This window comes from Ambystoma mexicanum, chromosome 8, assembly GCF_040938575.1.
Source record: "Ambystoma mexicanum isolate Mex_15411 chromosome 8, UKY_AmexF1_1, whole genome shotgun sequence".
NCBI lineage: Eukaryota > Metazoa > Chordata > Amphibia > Caudata > Ambystomatidae > Ambystoma > Ambystoma mexicanum.
Window position 1 is genome coordinate 1,042,892,042 of NC_090929.1, and position 24,290 is coordinate 1,042,916,331.

The following is a 24,290-nucleotide window of genomic DNA, read 5'->3' on the forward strand; positions in this document are numbered from 1 at the left end:
TCTCTTTGGGGATCCCTATGCTCATGATGAACGGTAGGGGTACATCATAGATATTTTGTGTCAACATGCCCCATAGAGGGAATGCTTCAAGGGTAGCGAGTGGAATAGTCCACTATAACCAACAAATACTTGTAGCCTCGTCTGGTGGGTTCCAACAGTTCAACTATATCCATTACTATGCATTGGAATGGTACCATGATCAATGCCAAAGCTGTAACAGTGCGCAGGGCACATTGGATTGATGCTTTTTTGACATTCAGGACATTGTTGGCAAAATCGAGTGACTTCTCCATGAATCCCGGGCCAGAAAAAGCACTGTAACTTGATACAGGGTCGTCACTACCCTGATGTCCTTCTCCCACTTGGTTGTGGGTGGCTTGCAATGCTGATTTCCGGTACTACTTGTGGGACCAGCAGTTGGGTCACCATGTCTGTCATGTTCTGTTAAGACTCTATAATTAGGCCATTTTTGTGTGAACAAAGGTCTTTTTCCTGATCCATGTGACTCGACGTCGGCTTTTTCCCCTTGCGTGACTAAGAGTGGGATCTAACAACCTTGTATGAGCAGATATCCATAGGCTTTGTTTCATGGTTTATGGGGGCACAACTGGATGATGTGGCCACGAGCCCCTGCAATCATAGCACTGAGCTTGTCAGGGTAGATTGCCAATGGTTCAGGAGTTTGACCCAATGGTCTTGCCCCGGGCGGGATTTACCTTGGTCCGGCTCAGGCCCACTAGGTGCCAACGAGGAGGGGGACGGGCAGGGCTACTTCCGCCCAGGGGTTACAATGTTGCCAGGACCAGGTTTGGAGCCAAAACGCCAGGTTCAAAAGTCAACCCGTTCCAACCTTTTAGTAGGCTGAGGCGATATTGGGTGCAAGTTTAAGTGTTCCCTCACCCAACATTGGATGGATCCAGGAAGTACTTCGATGAACAGCTCCAATAAAAGGCGATCATCTGCCATTTCTGAGACTGTTGTTGTAGCTGGTGGAAGCCATTTGTCAGCTACATATTTAACCCTGTTGAATAGTAGTTGTGGGGTTTGCTGTCTGGTTTCCCAAAATGTCAGCAATTGGTCTCACCATCGTACCCCAGTCTCTCTAGGAAGGCATTCTTTAGGTCAACATAGGGGGTTCCTCCAATCCAGTTTTCTGCCCGATAGGCGCATTGCATTTCCCTGGTCATCAGCAGCGTGATATAATGGCCCCATCTTTCTTGGGGCCAGAGGGAGTTTCTGGCTTAAACTGTCGAAATTGACGAATAAGTGGCAGAATCTTCTCCTGCTGTGTATTTCTGCCATACGGTCATGGCTACTGAGGGATGATTGAGCGCTGTCGGAGTTTTTCGCCTAGTTGTGCCTGTTGCATCTGGATGGCCTGGTGGAAGGCTTGTCTGTCTTCTGCTTGATGAGTTTGTACTTGGGAAGGCTTATTGTAGCTGCTGTTGTCATTCCATCAGGGTATTCATGGTGCTATCGTGTTTCCCACTGGTGCCATCACTTGTGAAAGGGTGGAAGAAGTGTCTTGGGCAGCTTGGTCAGTAAACCCTTCTATTCCAACAAATAAAAGGTGAAATAAATGCTGCTTCAGTGTCCTTTTCCCTTATTTTCCTCAGAAAGGAGTTAAGTCTCTTTGTTCTTTCAGGATCTTCTAGATCAGTCAAGTGTCCTCTTGGATTCCAAGACTCTGTCTAGGGGTGTGGGCCTTCTTTTGCTTCCCAGGGTGCTGATCTCTTACACAGTAGGCCCAGTTGAAGACTTATTGGTTCTCCTCTTCATGTGCTTCTTGGAACAAAGAAAGTGAAAAACTGTTGGTGACGAGGGCCATTAAATCCCCATAAATCTGTTAAGTCCTCCCCTCCCCCTTCATTTCTTTCTATTCCCAGTCAAGTCAATGTTTGGCACGCCCCTTAGTGGTCCTCCCCTTGCTGTGGCCCCCCTTACCTAGTTTCCTGTATGGGCTCTGGTGTCCTTTTTTTGGCCTGGGTGTTCCTTGGTGGCTCCTAGCCAGTGATGACTCAGCAAGGCGGAGTCCATGGGTGATCTTTCTGCCCTGCTCCCCATCCACGCTTTGAATCGTCCTTCTGGCATCAGCTGTCCTGTGGTGCAGAGGCTGGCAAAATGAGATGTAGCACTGCTTCCTGCCATTTACACTCATCCATTGGTGTGCCTTGCCTCAGGGCATCGTCGTTCCCCACCTCTTTGTACATCATCTGTGCAGCCGCTAAGAGCTGCTGGCGTTCCCCACCTCACAGGTTCACACTCCTGGTGGCCGGTTTATATGCCGCTGACGTTCCCCGCCTCACAGGGTCCTTGTCCCTGCACCGCCACAGCAGGCAACCCTGTTTTTATCCCACCTATGCAGAGACTCAGACAAGGAGTCTGGAGATGCAAGACACTAAAAATGTATTACTGAGGGTGGCGACTTAAGTGTCTACTTGGTACCTGACAAAGCAGTGTCTGAAAACAGAAAGGTCCATGTGTCTATCCAGATGAAGGTTGCCCAATCCTTTTTGAAGAAATGCTTAATGGATGAGACTAAGAAATTAGGGAGTTCTTTATGTATTTCTTCCGGTAAGAGTATTCAGTTTGTGTTTAGTACATGAGCAGTGTGTTCAGTAGAACGCATTATGGTGATCTCTATCAGGGGAGACAGATTTTAAATTTCAATTGAGGAAATATTCTATGATGGTGATTTACTACTACTGCTTCTCCACCATTTCATTTCACCCCCCAACTCGGATATGAACGGAGTGGTTGTGGGAACTAAAGTTTATCAGACTGAACGATTTTCGGATTTTTGAAATAAAGTATGGTATGGTATGGTATGGTGCTGGACATATTAATTCATGTTGCACTTCGGAAGTTGGTTTGTTGGTATGCATGTTTGTGCATGTGTACTTTATCAATGCACAGACATGAACAAAAAAAAAAAAAGAGCCAGTTGGAGAACCAGTTGTGCCCACTGGCTCAAGAAATAGATACCCCTTGGTCGAGAGAGCCAGAGATTTGCCTTACGGGAGTTGGTTTGGCAAATGGTGGCTGCATTATCACCCTTGCATCCTTTATGGTCCCCTTGGTGCTTTCGATTCATGTTCCATTGGTTGACTTGTGAATGGCTCCAAAACCTCCAGTTATAGAAAATGCTGGTCTAAACAAGTTCTAAGCACAGAGCTACCTTTCCGAGGCTCTGGACAGAGCCCACAAAGAGGCATGACAATTCCTAGCACTAAACAGGAGGAAGATGGCCAAAGAATGGCAGTAGGTTGCAGAGACAGGGCTTAAAATACAAGGTAGACGTTTGCCCATTGCAGTGGTCAAAAAGGCCCCCTTGCTGTCAAAATAAAGGTGCATAGTAGTGCGCCAGTGCAATTTATATAAAATGAACATACGCTGCCCATCAGGAACACACAGCCAAGAGTAAAAATATGCTTAAAAAAGAAAGTGGAGAAGAAGTCCATTTAATCTATTGGCCTTGGGGGAGGTAGAAGCCCCAAAAGGGGAATAGAGCACCACCTTCTCCCCTGTCTTGGCAGCTTTAAAGGCTGGACAGTACTTGTCCTACAAAATGCGGCACAAAAGAAAGTGGGGTTGGGGGCAATTGGGATGGGTAATTGTACCCCACTTTCCAAAAGAGCCTGAAAAACAAAAAAAAGCCAGCAAATATGCTCAGGCACCAAAATAACAAGGTTAAAGACCAACAAAAAAGGAATATCTATCGTAACATTTCTTCAAGAAAAGCTGTGCATCTAAAGGCCAACTTATCTTCTGCATATGTAGTCATCGCAAGACATTAACCCAGGTTTGTGGCAAAGCCATACAAAAAATTACAAAATCCCAAAAGAATAACAAAAAGTTAACTGTTAATGTTCTATAACATTTTAGGATTACAGTGTTGCTGGATGTGCAACAGCACAGAAAGCTAACACACATACATTGTATAATCAGAAAAGGACCAGCCATCTATTCCCATGCATTTGCATCAATCCACTACCCTACTTAGGCTCCAGCTCTATGCTAGATTTCTCTGAAAAAATGTGCAGCCCTCCCTAGCAAGGGACCTTATTACTGAGCTTTTTGCACAGCTCATTATTCTGTATATTCACATGTCTGACACCACAGAGCCTTAAACACGTGTTTTAACAGACCTCACCTCAAGAGATAAGGCAGCATTTCAGATCCTGCCGTAATTCCCTTGATGGCTTCTCTGTCCCCTCCCAAACGACAAAGGCACTTATGATGTTAGCTTTGTGATGACTAGATCAAGATCAGCACTTCAACAACAGCCATCAATAGGCTTTAGTTTGGTGACCAGCTTCTACCATTGGCAACCTGTGCTCGATAAGGATCACAGTCATATGCTAATTTAGACGACATCCTGATGCATTGATGCCATCAACTAACGACTGGCTACAAATACTTGTCAATGATTCCGGACTTCCACCCACCAAGGACTGGCTATAAATTGAGTCAGATAACAATGATCTCTCAAGGCCATCAGCCAACATGGGTTGCAAATGTCCTGTAATTCCTGACCTTCTTGATGACATCATTGAGGAAGATGATCTCGGTGAGCTTCATGGTCAGGTCATCCTCATTGGTGCCAGACTTTAAGTCACTCACGACAGAGGGACGGATGCATAGGGGTGGCACCAAGATGCGAGTCAGGATCAGATCTGAGGGCTTGCCGGCATCAGGGTTCATGAGCAGCAGTGGAATATCTTCTGCTGGTATTCTTCGGAAAAGGTTTAATACAACTAAAGGGTTGAGATTTTCCTACAACAGACAAGGAAAAGTATAAATCAAGATCATTTTATTTCCTCATTATAAAGCAACATATAGTCATTAATTATTCGAATCCATTCTTTTTGTCAATTGATCTACAAGGGACTCTATGAGGTTTTACAGTCTGATGGTGCTCCTAGGGAGGATTTACAATGCAAAAAATATTGTTAGGGGATACCAACTTATTTTAACAGAACACCTGTGGAAAAAAGCCCTGCTTCTTGAAGTTAGTGCTGTGCATTGCCATGAATCAACTTCTAATAGGAAACAATCTTCCTTGAGCATCTACCAAACATCGCCTCCAGCCATAAATAGCATGCTAAAAGACACAAAACTGTAAAGAGATGGATTATATAATATTCCAGACACCCAGGAGGCAGATGACCTTCTGTTCCAAAAACGCTGTATTTGGATGGGTACTCCACTGCACACCCAGGATACAATGATGGTCGGAGAGAATGCAACTCACCTGAGCCCTCCCCAGCAGCGATTCAACTTCCTTGTTATGCTCTATGGCGGTTTCAAAAGACTGCAGGAAATGGGACACCACAGCATCCACCACCTTCTTGTTGGTCTTGTACTTCTCATGAATGATCTTCAACAACCCACACTTCTTAACAGAGCCTGCAACCAAGTGACAGATTAGAAGCAAACACTTAGATCAGGGCAATTATGGGAAGAGTCCAGGTGTGTTTAGATGGCCTACGATGCTTCACCAGATGAGCAGTACATGTAACCAGTAGTTTGTAAGGGTGTACAATACAAAAAATGGTAAGGGAATTATTAAAGTTACTCACCATAGTGACTAGAGTACTCATAGTCCCCTTTCCTCCATCCTTGTGGGCGTCCCCCAACATGGGGACGGTACCGGAACCAGGTAGTGAAAAATTGAGCTTCCCCTTTAAATTTAGTATAGAAGGGGGGGGGCATGGCACCGCCGTGGGAACGCCACCATCACTCCGCCCTCCGGCACCTCACCTCAGTCCCCTTTTAACACATCAGACACTTTAATACCTGGCTACACTGAATACCTGGCTACACTGAATACATTAGCCCCTGGAATAAATGCGGGGGAAGGTGGGCGGGACGTATGGAGGAAAGGGGACTAAGGACTAGGAGTACTCTAGTCACTATGGTGAGTAACTTTAATTACTCATACGTCCCGTCCCCTTTCCTCCATACTTGTGGGCGATTCCACCAAACAAGACCATAGGGCAGAGCTGCGTCAACCTGCCTCCCATCTAGGATGAAGCAAAAAGGTTCTTCAGAACTGCCTGACCAAACTCTGCATCTCGCCTGGGGCTGGTATCCAGGGACTAGTGCTTACAGAACGCTGATGGAGTGGCCCTAGTGGCCGCCTTGCTGAGGACATCCCATGAAGCAGGTCTCTGAAATGCGACGGCCATGCCCTTAGCTCTGACCGCATGGGCATGAATCCACTCAGGAACCAGTTTGCCCATCGCCATATATGCCTCTGGAAAGGCCTGAACCATCCAACGGGCAATAGAAGGAAGCCTGGGTGCCGGGAAACATGCCCCCAAAAGTGATGAACAATGCATCAGACTTCCTGAAGGATTTTGTGCAAGAGTGATAGAACTTGAGGACTCTCTTTAGGTCAAAGGAATTCAATGCCCTTTCTGCGGGTTCGGAATGAACACCTGCAGGCACATCTCCTGATTCAAATGGAATGGAGTGACCACCTTGGGAAAGAAGATTGGATGATTGAGCAAGATGACCTTGTCGTTATGAAACGTGGTGAAGGGCTCACATGATGACAAAGCCTGTAGCTCGCTGAACCTTCGCGGCGCAGTGAGCGCCACCAATACTACTGTCTTCAATGTTAGCAACCAGATGTCCACCGAGGCCATTGGCTCAAAAGGTTTGGGCTGTAATGCTGCAAGAACCACATTAAGGTCCCAGATCAGATGTGGCCTGTGCCCCGGTGGTTAAAGCCTGGACAACCCCTTGAGCTGGACCTCAACCACTGGGTTGGCTGCTGAAATAATGTGCTCTGGGGAATTCATGTAGGCCCCAATGGCCACCAGATAGGTGCGCAGTTGTCAACATGTATTTGTATTTATTGAACTTTATAAAGCGCTTTACATGAAAAAACAGGTAATACATAAGCAATTTAATACAAGTCATGAGTCAAATAACCGACAACAATATTCAGAACAATTTGCCAAGACCATTAGAATAAAACATGATGTAGGATAGGATAGAGCAATTGAAGGAAATAATTGAGAACGGTCAGGTGGGCGATTGAAGTAGGTGGGATTTTAAGGAGGTGCAGAAAGATGAATATGAGGTGATTGAGCGGAGAGGGAGAGAATTCCAGTGTAGTGGAGCAAAAAGCTGAAAGGAGCGGAAGAGGGATGGTGCGCATGGTGCTGGTGGGACAGTGAGTATGAAGTGATCAGCAGAAAGGAGTGGGTGAGAGGGACAGTAGAATGAGGGGAGGGAGGAAAGGTAGGTAGGGGCGAGATCGTAGAGAGATTTGAAGACTAGGCAGAGGAAGTTGAATTTGAGTTGAGAGTGAAAAGAGAGTCAGCCTAGTGAGGAGAGTGAAGAGGAGATGGAGTCGTGAGGAGAGAGAAAACAGAATGGATGGCAGAATGGTGGAGGAATTTGAGGGGGGCTAGATATGAGACGGGGAGGCCAAAGAGGACAGCTGAACAGTAGAAGAGTCTAGAAAAGATTAGAGAAGATATTAAGAGTTTAGTGGCGTGAAAGGAGGAGAGAGTGTCTAGAAGTAAGGGGTGATCAACAGTGTCAAAGGCGGCTGAGAGGTCAAGGAGAATGAGAACAGAAGAGTGTTAAGAGTAGCATGCAGTAAGGAGGGAGTTAAGAACAGAGGGAAGAGCAGTTTCAGTGGAGTGTTTGGGGCGAAACCCAGATTGAGTGGGGGATGGGGGGAGGAGAGCGAGGTGGGAGACGGATGCAGAGAGTTGGGAGTAGACGAGGCATTCATGGAGCTTAGAGAGGAAGGGTAGAAGAGAGATGGGGCGAAAGTTGGAAGCCAAGAGGGGGTTAGCAGAGGGTTTTTTCAGGAAAGGGATGATAGTTTCATGCTTGAAGGCTGAGGTAAAGGTTGCGGTAGTGAGACAGATGTTGAAAAATGAGGTGAGGTAAGGTATAAGGAGAGTGTAGATGTTGGGAATCAGAGAGGAGGGGTGTGAGGGGGCAGCAGTAGGGTGAGCTTTGGACAGGAGGAGGGAAACCTCAGAGGGAGACACTGGTGTGAAGTTAGACATGTAGGAGGATGGGGTAGTGGGAGATTGGGAAGGGGGAGAGTAAGAGCGGGAACGTAGAATGTTTTGGCGTAAGAGGAGTATTTTAGAGGAGAAGAAGTTTGCAAAGTCAGTGGGTGATCGAGGAGAGGCAACAGAGTGGTCAGGGGTAGGAGGAGAGAGAAGGCGAGTCAAAGTTTGGAAGATTCGGCGAGGGTGGGACGATTGAGAACGGAGGTTAGAGAAGTAGGATTGTTTAGCCGAGTTGAGGCAGGTGTCATAGAGGGTGTGGTAAAAGAAGTAGCAGGCTTGGTTGGCTGGTGAACAGTGTTTAAGCCATCTTCTTTCAAGGCGTCGGAGAAGGTGGCGCATGGATAAAAGTATGAGGAGAGCCAGGGTTGGGCGGGTTTGCCTGAGGGGCGGAAGGCAGTGAGAGGGTAGAGTTGGTCAAGACTGGAGGAGAGGGAAGGGGATAGAGTGGACAAAGCATCATTTGCAGAGAGAGAAGAAAAGTGAAAAAGAGGGGGGCGGGAGGAGGCACAGATGTCATAGAAATGAGAGGGGTTAAAGTTATGGAGGTTGCGTCAGGGGAAAGCGATTGAGGATGAGGGAGGAGGGGAAGGAGAGACAGGAGGAGTGAGGGAGAAGGAGAGTAAGGAGTGGTCAGATAGATAGTTGGGGATGTTAGAAACCGAGGAGGCGGAGAAGGAAGAGACAACGATAAGGTCGAGAGTGGAGCCGGAAGATTGAGCGGGTGAAGTAGGGAGTGGGGTAAGAAGGTAAGAGTCGAGTATAGATAAGAGGGGGGAGGTTTGGTGGGTGGTGGAGAAATGGAGGTTAAAGTCACCAAGTACGATTAAGGGTGTGGGGCTGGGGGAGATGAGGATGAGGAGGTGGTCAATATCATCGTAGAAGGATGCAAGGGGGCTGGGTGGACAGTAAATAATGAAAAAGGATATGGCATGCGGAGAGGTGAAGATTATATACAAATATTGGAAAGAGGGGAAGCCGGAAGAGGTGTAGGACAGGGGGTCGGTGGGCACTTGGGGTGAAAGAGAAGACCATTGCCGCCTCCGCGTCCAGAGGAGCGGGAGACGCGAGTCGTGAGTGAAGGAAGAGGAGGAGGAGGAAGTGAGCGATGCAGGAACAGTTGAATTGAAGGGGGGATCCAAGTTTCAGTGATGTATAGGAAGTGAAGGTTTAAACGTAGAAACAGGTCCAGAACAGCAGCAGTCTTGTTACAGAGAGATCTTGCATTCCATAAGGCAATGTCGATACTGGAGGTTTCAACAATAGGGGGATAGATGAGGTTGTGGTGGTGAATTGGGGTAGATGGGCATTGGGACAAACAGGGGTGAGGTGGTGAGGGAGGGTTGAGTGTGGAGCTGTTCATAATGATGAAGCAGAGGGTTTTGAGGGAAGGCCAGGTAATAGAGTGGGGTGTGGGAGGAGAAAGTGGAGGGAAGTGGTAGTTGCCGTTGCGCATACCTGATGGTGCGATAGGAGCGGGATGGCAGTGGGCCACTGTATCTTAGTGGGCGGTTCAGTGTAGTCGGTAGGTGGGAGCTTGTATGCTGTGCGAGAGGAAGTACACGGGGTGGGCGGGAAAGGTGTGGTAGGTAGTTCCAATGAGTTGGTAGTGGCTGTAGGGTAATTTAGTAGAGGGCCTAAGGGTGTGTGATAAGAAAGTTGTGGCTCCAAGAACACAATGAGTATAAGCGTAATGTGTGTGCAGGAGGTTTATGCTGGGTTGGCACGGAACGTAGCGTGGGCAGGAGAAGGTTGTGAGGTGGTTATAGCTGTGTGATCAATGAGCTGGAGATCGTTTAGAGTGTGTCAGAAAGATGTTAGTGGGTCAGTGCACTCGTGGATGAGTGTGTAGAGGGAGTGTAGGAGATTTGAGGTGATGGATTCCAGTAGGACTAGACAGGCGACGGTTGAAGAGGTGTTAGCAGGAGGTGGCTGCAGCAGTAGGTGCGCCACATGCATGCCGGAACGAGTCAGGTGGGTGGTAAAAGCCAGCACGTCGTCCAGGGAGCAATTAAGGGCGGGGTGGGCGTCCAGCCCCTTGCAGCGAGCCCAGTGACAGAATCTAGTCCACTTACTCTTGTACTGAGGCCATGTCGACGGCCTCCTGTATAATGTACCAGTTGTCTGCCGAGAACTGAGCATGGTGCAGTCTCAGCTGGTCAGGACAGGTACTCCACTGCCCTGTTGCGTCAGAAAGCCCCTGTTGGGGATCGGAAGATGGACCGGCTCTTGGGATCATAACTGCAGCAGATCAGAGAACTATGCCCTCAACGGCCAGTGTGAGGCCATCAGGATGAGGCTGCAGCCCACTGATAACCGGAACGAGGGGGGTTCGCTGAAGCAATGGAGGAGGGAACATGTAGCACCTGCGCCCATGCCAGCAGAGCTGAAACGCATCCCCCAGAGAGTCCTGACCCAGTCCTACCCACAAAGTAAACAGAGAGCACTTGGAATTCAGAGGAGAAGCAAACAAGTCCAGATCCAGAAACCCAAATCTCTGGAACAGGGATAACAAGCAGTTTGTGTGGAACTAGCACTCGTAGGTGTTGAACCTCTAGCGGGCGAGTTGATCTGCTTCCACGTTGCTGCCCCCGGGAGATGGACTGAAGAAATCTATATCGCCTCTGTCAGGGCCCATTCCAAATTGACACCGCCTCCCTGCCTAGGAGGGGTTGTGGGAGGGGGAGGTGGGGGGGGGGGTTAAGTGTGCCACCCTGCTTGTTCAGGTAAAACATGGTTGTGGAGTTGTCGGTCCTGACCAGAACCGCCTTGCCCCTGATGAGTGGTAGATAGTCCTTGACCACCAGGCCCAGAGCCCTGAGTTAGAGCCATTGATATGCAGAGGCCTTCCGCCCTGGTCCATGCGCCATGAATAGAGTAGCCCTCCAGAGTAGCACCCAGCCCAAAAGCGAAGAGTCTGTGGTCACCACCACTGTGGGCTCCGGCATGATAAAGGGGGCTCCCCACTGCCACATTGCAGTCTACCAGCCACCAGGGAAGATCCGGGTGGAGGGACAGGGGTACTAGAACCTTGTCCGACTGTCAGCCCGTCTCCTGGTCCCAATTGGCCACCAAGTGGAGATGGAGAAGCCACATCTTGAGGCGGGCGTGACAAACCATGAGCAGGCAGGATGCCATCAGACCCAGAAGGTGTTGGAAACACCATGCTGAGGTGGTCGAGTTGGCCAGAAAGTGCCTTATCACCTTGAGCAGGGAGAGGAGCCTCTCAGGCGTGGATAATACCCGAGGCACAACCGAGCGCACCCAGAGGAAAACCAGATCCTGGGTGGGAGTCAGCTGCAACTTCCGCCGGTTGAGGGAGAACCCCAACTGGCTGGCGAAGCACATCCGCCAGACGTTGGCAGGAGTGAGCCACCCGCTCAGGTGAGCTGGCCCTGACCAGCCGGTTGGGCAGATAAGGGTATACATCATGGCCCTCCAGGCAGAGGCGACCAGCCACCGCATTCATCAGCTTTGTGAAAACACGAGGGGCTCAGTTCAGGCCAAAAGGCAGTACCTTGTACTGGAAGTGGTACGACAATCGTGAACCGCAGAAACTTCCAATGCCACTGGTAGATGGGGACATGAAGGTACGCATCCTCTAGGTCTAGGAAACACATACAGTCCTCTGCGCATAGAGACTCTGCTACGTGCACGGGAGTAATCATCTTGAAGCATTTAAGCAGTAAAAATAGGTTGAGAAATGACAGTGCCAGGACTACCCTCAGGTCAGCTGGATTGTTCTTGTGTACCGCAAAAATCCTAGAGTAGTAGCCGGAGCCCGTCTGACAGAGGAACCGGCCTGCTTCTCCAGAAGAGAGAGGATGTCCCTTAAGAGGGCCGGGAACCCTGCCTCAAGCAGAGGAGGAGAGGAAGGTAGAGGGTTAGGAAGACTGAAGCCCATGGAGACTGTAGAAAGGATCGAAGGACTCTTGAAACAACACTTCCAGCTGTCCTGACAGAGAGCCAGCCGTCCCCCTAAAGGCGAGCTGTGTACCCTGACCGTTACATCATTCCTTTTTGGTGTCTGAGGAGGGAGCAGAGGAGGTGGAGCGGTTTCCTCCTGTGGTCAATGGAGAACTTGTCAGGCCTCAGCGCACTGTGGTCTCGAAAACCCTTGAAGCCGGTGAAAGCGTGGGTTTGAAGTCAGTCCTGCCCTGGGACTGAGGGAAGGACTTCTGCCCTGGTCTAGTCAAGATAGCCAGGGACTTGGCGGTCTGCGTAGAGGGCTTCTTTTTCATCAACTCGTCATCCATGGACGAATGAAAAAGACCCAACCCCTCAAAAGAAAGACCCAGGATCCTCTCTTGCACATCATAGAGGAATTTAGTGGTATGCAACCACGCCGCCCGCCTCATCTGAACTCCCAGGCACAGCCCTCTGCTGGCTGTGTCGATGTGGGAGACCGAAGAATACATGAGGTCCTGCGCTACAGCCCAGGCATCCACCAGGCCGGCCTTGAAGGAGGCTTGCCTCTCCAGAGGGAGGTCGGCCAGGAACTTCCAGATCTCCCGCCACAGCTTCTGGTTTGCAGCGGACAAGATGGCGCTGGCGTTGGCCTGTCCCAAATGCAGCCCAGAGTTAAGGTAGCAACGCCTGCCAAAAGACTCAAGAGCTTCCTCCTCTTTGGAGAGACAACTGGCGGCAGCCACTGCAGGGGAGGACGAAGACGATGGATTAGAATATAAAGAGGCTGCTGCTACCACTGAAGAGTGTGGCTGAGGGTGGGAGGCCAGGAAGACTGGCTCTCCATCCAGCCGCCAGAACCGGCTGTCCAGTTTCTTGTTCATCTGGGCGTTGGCCCTGGGCTTCTGCCAGACCTTTCTCGCCACATGTAGGAAATTGTTTTGGAAGGGAATGCCTGAGCGGCTCATGGCACGCTTGGCCAGAATCTCTGCTACCATCCCAGACTCCTGAGGAGCCTCATCAGGCTGAGTGACTCCCAAGAACTCTGCAAGGCCCTCAAGAGGGACATGAAACGCCTTTACTGAGGCTGAAGGCTCTTCATCCAGGGCGTCATTGTCGCCATCGCTCCACTCCCCCCTTTTTTTCCCTCAGACACAGGGGAGTCTGGGTCCCGAGACACCAGAGCTGGAGCGGTCCCCCTGATGATCCGGACTCGAAGATAGCTGTGGAGGCATTGTTGTACAGGAGGAGGAGGGTTCCGGAGCATTGGCAGGTCCTGGACTGGAGGAGGAAAAGGCAGCAGCATTGGAAGCGTTTGAAGAACCGCAGGAGGGCCCAGTGGTGGAGGCCTAGGTGGCACGATCTGCGGGATAACCTTGACGATACCCTTAAAGAGCCCTGTTATCTGTGGGGAGCGCACGAGGAGGAGGAAGCACTCGAAGAATCAGTGCTCACAAGCCGCCAGGTCGCGAGGTGCACGGTCCTCCGCGGCACTGGTACTCCTCCCCTGATTGAAGCGTCTAGTTGTCTGAGGCGTGTAGCAGTAGGGGAGACCAACCGCCTGTACCATAAAGTTTGCTGCCGCTTTTATGAGGCAAGGGGACTGGGACCTTCTTGCATGGCCCACTCCAAGGGCGAAGGACCATGGAGACCTGAATCCAAGATGGCAGCCGGCCTAGCAGGCTCTGCTTGCGCCACGCCCTTAGAAGGAGGGAGCGAAGGCCTCGTGCTGGCTCAGACATGGAAGGTCACTCCTTGGCCCTAGAACCTGAAATGGAAGCGTTGACCTTAGAGATGGCTTGGGTAGGTTCAGTGCCCTCGGCCTGTTGGCCAGTAGACCAAACACCATGCACCACGAAATCAGAGACGGCTGCGGTAGGCTGGGAGCCCTCCGCTGCAAAGCTGGTAGTCGTGTCGGATCATGCTGCGGACTGACGCTTGGAGGTAGAACACAGTGATCCCTTGGCCACTGAGGCCGAAGAGGAGGATGAACTTGATCGCCCCTCTGTGGACCACCTGGTAGAGCCCCTGGGCCCTTCAGCTTGGGTGCCAATAGCCTTGCCGGCCTTGGGTCTGTCGACGGAACACCTGGAAGAGTCGCTGAACCCATCAACTTGGGAGCCGCTAACCTTAATGACCTTTGGTCTGCCAGAACCAGAATCCAAGGTACTCTTGCTCATGTAATCCCCTGGAAAGGACTTTCTGCTCAGGAACAGTTCTAAACAAAGTGCCAACCTTGTCTTGACACGAGGTCCTGGAGACTAACTCTTTAAGATGACCTGGAGGAGAAGCATGGAAGATCTCCCTCCAGAGGGAAAGACGATTCTACAATGCCCAATGATTGAGAGTGTTGCAAGCTGCTCACACATACCAGTGGTGGTCCGAAGAACGGGGAGCACACAGAAGTTGAAAAGTCTCAGCGTAAAGTTGCCAGGTCCAACACCATTATGCGGAAAAAGGGACTGAGGTGAGGCACCGGAGGGCAGGGTCTCGGGGGCGTTCCCATGCACGGGGCAGCACCGCCATGCGCTATACTGAATTTAAACGGGAAGCTAAATATTTTGCTGCCAAAGGTTACGGTACTGTCCCCATGTTGGGGGACAGCCCACAAGTCGGAGCAAAGAGGACGGGACGTAAGAGTACAAAAGGCCCCAATACTCTAAAGCGCAATAGTGATGTAAAATCAAAAAGGAGAAAATCAGATATCAGGATTTGGTTAACAACCCAAAAATAGGTTGGTTAAAGGGAGCACTACATATCTTTAGCAGTTTTCAACGGTCATAAAAACATAGTTTTTCCATATGCACCCATTGTGAGGGCTTAATTAATAAAATCAGGAGTTGTATGGATCGATTTGTCCAATTTCTTACCATGCCCCTACACTATGGTCTAGTAAATCATCTTACATTTCAGTCCATACAGGATGGTCCAAAAGGAGAATAAATATGAACTGTCAAGGATATTGCATAACCCAAGAACACAAACTTGAAAATGATTCAATTTGCAATTGAATGCAAAATGGGTGACCATCCTTTGTTAATCACCAAGCACCTGATCCTTCACTTCTCACTTTACCAAACCTTCCCTCCTTGCACATGGGCAGATTTTTCCTTTTCCCACCCAGACTCTGCCTTTGAACAATGCTACCCTAACTGACAGAAACAATGATTAACAAGGGTCGCTTTAAGACCCAAGCTGGACCACCCTGTGCCATTTAAACAAAATCCACATGGACAATCATCTCATTGCTGGACCCAAAACTGTGCCTTCTAACATGGGCATCTTAACTGACACCCAGTAATCATAGTAATCCCAATCCTGACCACCCTGTGAAATTGAAACCCCTAGCAGAGAATGTAAAAATGAACCAACATCCATCGACACGGACAACCAGGAGTCAAAGGCCCGAAGGCTGACTACCCAGTGCCAGCTAACAGAAGGGGATCTCTCATTGAGGTCAATCTAATTCAACAGAACTGTGCCCCACCCAAAGACACCCCTCATGGCACGGAGTAGCCAGGAAAATGACAAACCGTGCACTGTATAAAGAATCTCTAACATAACAGACGTACTTCGCCTGTATACTTTGGTACAATGGAGAATACAGTGGTTCTGATGTCAGAGTAAACTTCTAAAGTCTTCAACCTGGGGGTCTGGGTTTAGCCTGGGCAGCCAACAAAGGACAGTGGCTAAGGGTGGAGCCTGTTTGCCCTTCAACTATTCGAACACGACTCCTGGCCAAAGACCCTGCCCAACATCGAACAGGTAATGGACCACCCCCACACCCTTCCCTCCCCCAACTACATCTCATTCATTCATTCTCATGATCATAAGAGATTACCATATATTTACTTAGATTGATGGCTTAGTTCCCTAGTTTTCCTACACTGCTGCTTTGCTTGTTGCACCACATATACAGTCTGTTGATTTGCATCAATAGATTGCTGTTGTGTCCATAGGCTGTTGTTGCATCAATAGATTCATTTGCATCCCATATACAGCTCTTTGTTTGTTGCACCCCATTGACCTACTGCTGTATTTTACATCTAGGCCAGCAAACAGCTAAAGAACTCGGCTTCACTCCAAGTTTCCATTTTGTTTTATTTTGAGGGTTGCTTTCTCATTTAAAAAGAATTCTCCACACATACCCCTTCCACTTCCCATCTGCACTATCTCCTCAAAATCCTGTTGCCCAGCCTACACAGATAGGCTACATGACCCACCAAAGACCTAGTCATTCCACCCGAACTTTCAAGCCTCAATCTGCCTTCAATGTAGGGCCGCAAATGGGTAACAGAGTTTCGATCCAAGCTTTAAATTACTTTATTTCAAGGAATTCTGCTTAAAGATCTATTACCATCTAACCAAAAAGACCGAAATGATACCTTCCTCTGGTCAAGGGAGAGAACAGGTTTTACTGAAAGGAGTTATGCCACTCTTAATGAAAGGAAATAGCAATTTGCCCAAGGGCAGATTGAAGGAAGGTCTTGCCTTTGAAACCCAGGGTCTTGTCCTAAGAGTTATGGTGGGGCAAGGGGGGCAGTGGAGGGGTCAGCCGTGTGTGTTTGTGTGTCCCCATCACAATTCTATATTTTTTAAACATTATTTCTTTGCAGATCACCAAACTAGACAAACGAGCATTCAATCATCATTTTCCTTTTATAACCTTGCACTAATATAAATCCACAACATAACCTGATGTCACCCTGCCCAACCTTTCTTTTTTTTTTAAAACTCTTTTATTGACTTGACAGCACAAACAAAGGACCAGAGGAAGACCACAAGGCACCAGCATAATTTGCAAACAGTATGAGGAAGAAACATGTACAATTACATGAATGTAGCATATCAATAATCGGCAACACCCAGAGAGTAATATACATGCCCCGGGGTAGTATGGTATTTAGGGGGAAGCATCTGGGGATGTAGAAGAAGAGGTGGGGGGCGAGGTCATGGCAGAAATATAGTCACGGAATCTCGGCCAGATGTCCCTTGGTCTAGAGTGGGGATGTTGTATAGCACTCCAGGACTGCTCAGTATCATGAGCCCATGTGACCGATCTGAGCCACTGGGCGTAGGTGGGCGCTCTGGGGCGAAGCCAGCAAAGTAATATACAGCGAACTGCCAGTAGCATGCAGAGGCCTGCCAATTTCTTAGCATCGCGGGGGAGCTGTGGGAAATCGTGGAATAAACAATGCAGTGGGGTGGGGGTGATTGGGTGATCTAGAATGTCTGATAATGTAGAGCAGATGTCTAGCCAGAAATGGGACAGATGGGGGCATAGCCATAGCATGTGTATATAGGAGGCCTGATCTGCGCCGCACCTAGGACAGGTAGGGGGGTTGGTGTGAAACATGCGGTGAAGTCTCACGGGTGTATGATGATACCTGTGTAAGACTTTGAACTGAATGAGCTTAAATTTAGTATTGTAGGAGACCTCATGAGTCCGGGCGCACATCCGAGCCCACCTCTCGTCAGTTATTTCGGCATCAAGGTCCTCCCCCCATCTGCGTCTCAGCTCGGTAAAGTGGGGGGCCGGGGCCGCTCTGGTCTGAAGTAAGGAGTAGAGCCGCGACACTTTACCCCTGAAGGAGAGATAGTAGCAGAGCTCCTCCACTATAGGTTCATCAGTGGGCAAGGCAGGGAAGTCTGGATAGGTGGACTTGAGATGTGCTCGAAGTGAAGAGTACTGTAGCCACACCGAAGGTCGTCGCCTGAGTAGGCGGGGCAGGTCAGACCATTCTATGAAGTTCCCCTATTCAAAGGCATCACGCAAAGCCAGGAAGCCAGCAGTGGCCCAGCGGGTGACTACCGAAAGTGGGATGTGTGGAACATCGGGAAGGAAGTTCCACAGGGGCAGGTCCCCGTGAAACGGACGGGGTGAGCCGACCATTGACCAGAGTTTAGTCAACGCTAGGGACGTACAAGCCACCGGGTTCGCAGAGTCTAAGGAAGGGGAGATTGGGCGGAGGACCAGGGACCCGATCACTCGGTCACAGACAGCCAGCTTCTCAAGGCGGACATGAGGGGGGGGGTCAGTAGTGTTGAACCAGAATGCAGCAAACTGTGATTGGGTCACCACCCAGTATCTGATTAAGTCGGGTGCACTAAAGCCACCCAACGCTTTAGGGGCAGTTAGTGTACTCAATTTGAGCCGAACGGCCCCCGAGTGCCAAAGGAATGTGTTGCATATGGTGCGCAGTGTTTGAAAAAAGGTATCCCCAGGCCACAGGGGGAGATTGGTAAAGCGATACAATAATTGAGGTTATACGATCATTTTGAGTATGCCTATTCTGCCCGCTAGTGAAAGGGGAAGCTTAGTCCAGCTTGAGGTTTTAGTTTCGAGCTTGGTTAAATAAGTGTGATAATTGTCGTCTCGTAGCTGTGACGTGTGCCTGGAGACCACCACTCCCAGGTAGGTGAAGCTAGAAGAAGCCCAGGTGAACCCATGCAGATCCTGAGGGGGTTGCGTCGATTCCGTGAGCAGGAATAATATAGACTTGGAGCAATTGACCGCCAAGCCTGATATGTCCCCAAATCGAGCCACATCTATCAGTATCGGTAAAAGATTAATTTCAGGGGATCGAACAAACAACAGGGTATCGTCAGCATAAAGGGAGACTATGTCGGTCTGGCTAGACGTGCGCAGCCCTCTGTGAGAGTGTGACTGCCGGAGCATGTCAGCGAAAGGTTCCATGGCAATTGCGAAAATAAGCGGAGAGAAGGGGCATCCCTGACGTGTTCCTCTAAATATCTGAAAAGGGGAAGAGCATCTGTCTTCTGTACGGACCTTGGCTGACGGGGCAGTGTAAAGGAGCTTTATCCAGGCGCAAAAGTTGGGGCCGAATTTACATTTCTCGAGGACGCACCACAAGTATTTCCAAGAAACTGAATCAAATGCCTTATGCATGTCTAATGTGGCCGCCACTGCATGTGTGGCCGGGTCGATTCTGTTAAGGATATTAAAGAGTCTCCTTAAATTTAGGAAGGTGGACCTGCCCGGGACGAAGCCCGCTTGGTCTGGATGAACAATGTGGGACATATATGGTCTCAAGCGGTTGGCAAGGAGTTTGGCAAATATTTTAATATCGCTATTAATCAGGGAGAGGGGTCTATAGGAGCCACACTGCGTGGGGGCTTTACCAGGCTTGAGGAGCACCGTGATGAGTGCCTCACGGAGAGATGGAGGGAGTATGCCCAATTCGCACGATTCCTCCCACAGGGCCAGCAGGTGCGGCGCTAGTTGGGCTTTGTATAATTTGTAGAAATCCATCGGGAGCCCATCGGGGCCGGGAGCCTTCCCCGCTGCCAGTGACTCGATGGCCTCAACGATTTCTTCTAGAGTAAAGGGCCGCTCAAGGGAGGCACTAGTTTCGGGTGATAGGACTGATAACGGGAGGTTCTCTAAGTAGGAGTTGATTTCGGTTATCTGGGAGGTGTCGACCGCCGAGTATAGGGAGGAATAAAATGCGAGAAACTCAGAGTTGATGTCCTGAGGGGAGGTGGCGAGTGTGCCATCTGATCTAGCAATGGCCGGTATGCTGGGGGCACCAAGTTCGCGGCGCAGCAGTCTAGCCAACATTCTGCCGGGGCGTTCACCCTCACCGTATTTCCTTGCCAACCGAGGGGAGTCCAGGAACTTAACCTCGCGTTCAGCAAGGCCACGGAACCTGTCCAGCTCAGTGCCCAGATTTGCCAAGGTGGCCGGGGAGTGATCTACAGCATACTGTGCTTCATAAGCAGATAGGGCCGATTCGCTGGTGGCGATGTCGGCACGGATGGTTTTAAGGATACCACTGCTCTTAGAGATGGCGACTCCTCTCGTGTGTGCCTTGAAGGCTTCCCATAGCACGGCATGTGTAGAGACAGAATTTAAGTTAATCTCAAAATATTCCTCAATTGAGGATTCAAGCTCGGAGGCGAAAACCTGGTCGAGGAGCGCGTGAGGGCTCAACCTCCACAGCCTTGGTTTGTTGGCGTCAGGTCCCCAATTTAAGGAAATTAGTACTGGTGAGTGGTCCGAGAGTGTCCTGGGGAGAATGGCTAAGCCAGTTACGCATCTAATCAGTAAGTCTGTGACCAGCCATCTATCTATTCTAGAGTGGGAATCGTGTACTGAGGAGTAAAAGGAGTAAGTACGGTCATCAGGATGCATTAGGCGCCAAGCGTCCACCAGTGCCAAGCGGGGGAGCGAGGTCAAGATCGAGTAGGCCGCTCTAGACAGTTGACGAGGACCGGCCCTATCCAAGGTGACGTCTGATATAGTATTGAAATCCCCGCCCCATATGATGGGGATCAGGGGGTAGCTCTCAAGTAACGTGACTAGGTGATGGTAAAAGTCGGGGTCGTCAACGTTGGGACCGTATATATTCAGGATGATTATCTCCTGGCGCTGCAGTATACCAGTGATGAGTACAAATCTACCAAGTGGGTCTATGTGGGATTGATGACAGGTGACCTTGAGGCTGCTATGTATTAGGGTCAGGGTGCCTCGACTGAGTAGAATAGTTAGTGTAGTATCTCTGGGAGCCCCATTGTCTGGCGAATCGCTCACATTGCTCTGAGCGAGCGTGGGTTTCCTGTAGGCAAAGGATCTTCGCTCCGTGGCGTTCGGCGTGGAGCTGGATCTGCCCCATCTTCTTATGATTGCCTAACCTCCTGACATTCCAGCTCATAAAAGTCAAGGAGGTATCAGCCATTTTCATATGAATGGCGGTGGAATAAGCAAGGGTGGATTCCAGGGTCGTGAAAATTGTGTACCTTAGGTGTATGCAGATGGACTGTATATGTGGATTGCTTGGGCGCGGTGTCTGTGGGGCCTCCGGAGGCTGTCAAGACATTTTTAAACCAGAACGTTCCCTTCCAACCTCCCACCCATATCCCTCCCCCAATCAGAGGGATGAAACCCGAACAAAACCAGAACAATCATGAACTTTTAGGCATCAGCGCCTGGGGGACTGTTAGCAGCCGGCCAATGGCCGCCGGACTGGGGAGAGCGTCAGGAGGTTTATATTACGTGGTAGGTAAAGGTGGAGAACATAGAGCGGGTGCAGGTAATCACGGTACCCGAACCCTAAGCTAGGGCCCGCAGCGAAACAGGATGGGACCGTGCGGTCCATTACAACGCAAGAGAGGAGCATGCAAAATCATGGTTGGTGAGGGACCAGGGTGTAGGAACATGACACAGAGGTGGATGGGTTGGGAGAGCAGGATATGTCTAGGCTGTGAGTCCAACAAGAAACAGATAACAGGAACTCTGATGGGACAGCATGGTAACGAAACATCGCCTATACGGAAAGGTGAAGGGGAACAGAAGCAACCTGTGCAGTAGTGGGCTACGATGAGCAGTTCTCACAGTGAGGGAGGGAGCGCCGTGGCGGTCCGATCCCATGGCACAGGTATGATAATAGATGGAGCATGTGAGACATATTAACATTGCTTAGATCAGCCAGGTATGTGTTCGTCTATAAACTTCGAAGCCTCTTCCGGGATGGTAAAGAAATACGTTTGATTAGAATGCTCGATCCTCAGTTTGGCAGGGAAAAGCATGGAGTACTTCACTCCCAAGTCTCGAAGTCTTTTTTTCACCGCGAGGAAGGTTTTACGCTCTTGTTGAACAGCCACCGAGTAATCCGGATACAAGTGTATTCTAACCGCCCCCAGATGTAGCTCCCCCTTGGCCCTGGCCGCCCGGAGCAGGGAGTCGGGATCGCGGAAGTTGAGGATCCTGGCTATGATGGGACGGGGCGGAGCACCCGGCCTGGGCTTGGCAGTTAGGGATCGGTGGGCTCTCTCCACTGCAAATTGTGCTGACAGCTTGGGGTTGTCCAGGAGCGTCAGGAGGGTGCGCTCCACGTACTCCTCCATAGGCTCATGAATGTTGTCCTCCGGTATACCTACAATGTGGAGGTTATTCCTCCTGGAGCGGGATTCGAGGTCGTCATTTTTCTTCTCGACCGCAGAGACCCGGCTGGTCAAGGTGGTTACAGCGGTACGCAAGGAAATCAGGTCATCCTCTGCGGTGCCAACCCTTGTCTCAATTTCAGCGACCCTGCTGTCCGTCCTCTCAATATGGGCCTTAATAGACGAGATGGTCCCATTCATATCGTCTAACTTAGTGTGGAGTGTGGTGAAACCCTCTCGTATGTACTCTAGCATTTTCTGCGAGTCGTCAGAGGTGGAGGGTGCAGTGGTGGACGGTGGTTCCTCCGGGGGATCAGAAAGTGACTTAGAGGGGGTCTTGGCAAACATGTTTATTGAACTTTGCTTCTTATTGGAGCCGGCTCCCTTAGTCATGGTGGAAAGCAGAGCTATAAGTTCAGGAGTACTATAGATGGGGAGCGGCAAGAGCACAGTCGTGAGGAACTTAGAGCAGGCGGTTCACTGCGAGGAGGTGTGAGACGACCAGACAGAGCTCCCGTGGTACGGGTTGGATGTCACACTAGAAGGGGGGGGAGGCGAGCAGACAATGCACCGGCAGCGGGCGGGAGGGCAATTAGCAGTAGTACAGGCCGGCCGCCGGTGTAGGTCAAGTGAACCAGGAGATACACGAAGTCCACGGCACAACCGGGCCCGTGATGGCTATCCGCGCAGCCCAAGCACGTTGCCGCGTATAAGTGAGGGTATATGGCAGGCACCACACCAAGACAGTCAGCAGGTGGTAGGGAAAGGGGGGGAGCGGCAGTGCGGTGCGGGCTCCCAGCTGTAGTATGCGCCCCCACAGTGCACGTGGGGGGGAAGAAAGCAATTTCAGGAGAGGCGCCCCAAGCGCAGGGGGCTCGGCGCAGAGCTGAGTAGAGACGTGGCAGGCCGCGGGGCGCGCCTGTAGTGAGCGAAGCGGGCAGCACAGGATCACCGGAGCCAGTGGGACGACTCCCCCCCGTGTCCCCCACCTTGCCGCGAGGAGAGTTCTGTGTTCCGTGGGAGGGGGGGCACCGGAGGAAAAGCAGGTCAGTAAGATGGAGGATAGAGGACCTGCAGTGACGGCTCTGTTCCCCGCCGAGTGAGATCAGGAGGCGGGGGGACTCCGGGGCCCAGTAAGCCAGTCACGTTGCCCCTGGGTTGCAAGAGCGCAGGGAGGCCAAGGTTGTGAAGCTGGTGGTCGTAGGCCGCAGTACGTGTCCAATTTCAGGAAGGGTATCCCCAGAGCGGGGGGCCTGGCGCGGATCCGCTGCCGCGCAGAGGCACAGTGGGCCACGGAGCCAGCAAAGACACCCCCCCCGTGCCCCCCACCTTGCTGTGAGCAGCGTTCTGTGTTCCATGTGAGGGGGGGCAGCGGAGGGAGGGCAGGTGAGTAGGCTGGATGAGAGAGGACCCGCGGCGGTGTCTCCGTCCCCCCCGCGAAATTGGCGGGCCGCAGTGGTCGTGAAGCCAGTGGAGCTCCGGGGTCAAGGGTGGCCGCCCGGGCCGCACGAGAAGGCCGGATGCCCCTCTTCCGCAGCGGTGTCGGGGGGAGCCACAGATTCAGGAGCCGCAGCGCGGAGCGGGCCAGCGAACCAAGGCCCCAGTCCAAACGGGGCCCACAACAGGTAAGCAGGAAGCAGGGTATAGGGAGGAGAACCTGCGTCGGCGTCCTCGTCGCCCGCCCTGCGAGGCCAGGAAGCGGGGACTTCGGAGCCCCCAGGCCAGCACGAAGCCGATCAGCGGGGGTGGTGGCTCGCCAGAGTGGGGTCCTCAGTGGTGAGCGGCAGAGCGGGAGCCTGGATTCGGGAGATGCCGGGTGAATCCGCCGTCCGTGGAAAGCTCGGGCCGCCCGGGAGGTCTGCAACGCCCCTCCCCCGCAGCGGCCTGCAGCGCCGCGCTCTCTGGTATCAGGGAGAGTTGCAGTTCCTGGAGCCGTAACGCGGCTCGGAGATGACACCACAGCCCCAGTCCGAGCGGGGCTCAAAGCTCAGCCCCCGGGGGAAGCCTGGGTCCAGGAGTTGGCAGAGGGGTAGGTTGGTGGTTCACCCACAAATACCGCCAGTGTAGAGTAGTATCACAGTATATTAGGGCACCTTTTTAGGTTTTTGCGCTCTACCAGTCCGGAGCACTGCGATTAGGCGGCCATCTTGTTTCGGCGCAACAGCGCCCCCCCCCCCCCTGCCCAACCTTTCTACCCTTCGTCCCTTCTCTCGAGATACGTATGAATGTGGCACTGGACATTAGGGATTCAAATCGATCTGCACACACAATTTATATTCATAAATTGTATTCAGTAGATTTTATTTTAAGCACAAAGTAAGCGGGGGAGTTTCAAATGGTCATCTGAGGGGTAATACAATGATTGTGTCAATGCATTCCATGCCATTATCGTATCTTCACCCCCTCCGCGGTCTCTGGCTCTACACCAAGCTACTG

At 51.0% G+C, this 24,290-nt stretch overlaps 1 protein-coding gene across 1 annotated transcript in view; it reads right to left on the minus strand.

Annotated features, from left to right (window-relative positions):
• Nucleotides 1–24,290, minus strand: part of POLR3A (RNA polymerase III subunit A) — a 1,042,059-nt gene that overhangs the window by 836,013 nt on the left and 181,756 nt on the right. The window contains exons 5-6 of the mRNA XM_069611006.1: nt 5,255–5,409; nt 4,537–4,776 (exon numbers count right to left, since the gene is read on the minus strand). Coding sequence (XP_069467107.1) covers nt 4,537–4,776; nt 5,255–5,409 — 395 coding nt within the window. The remainder of the gene's footprint in view (nt 1–4,536; nt 4,777–5,254; nt 5,410–24,290) is intronic.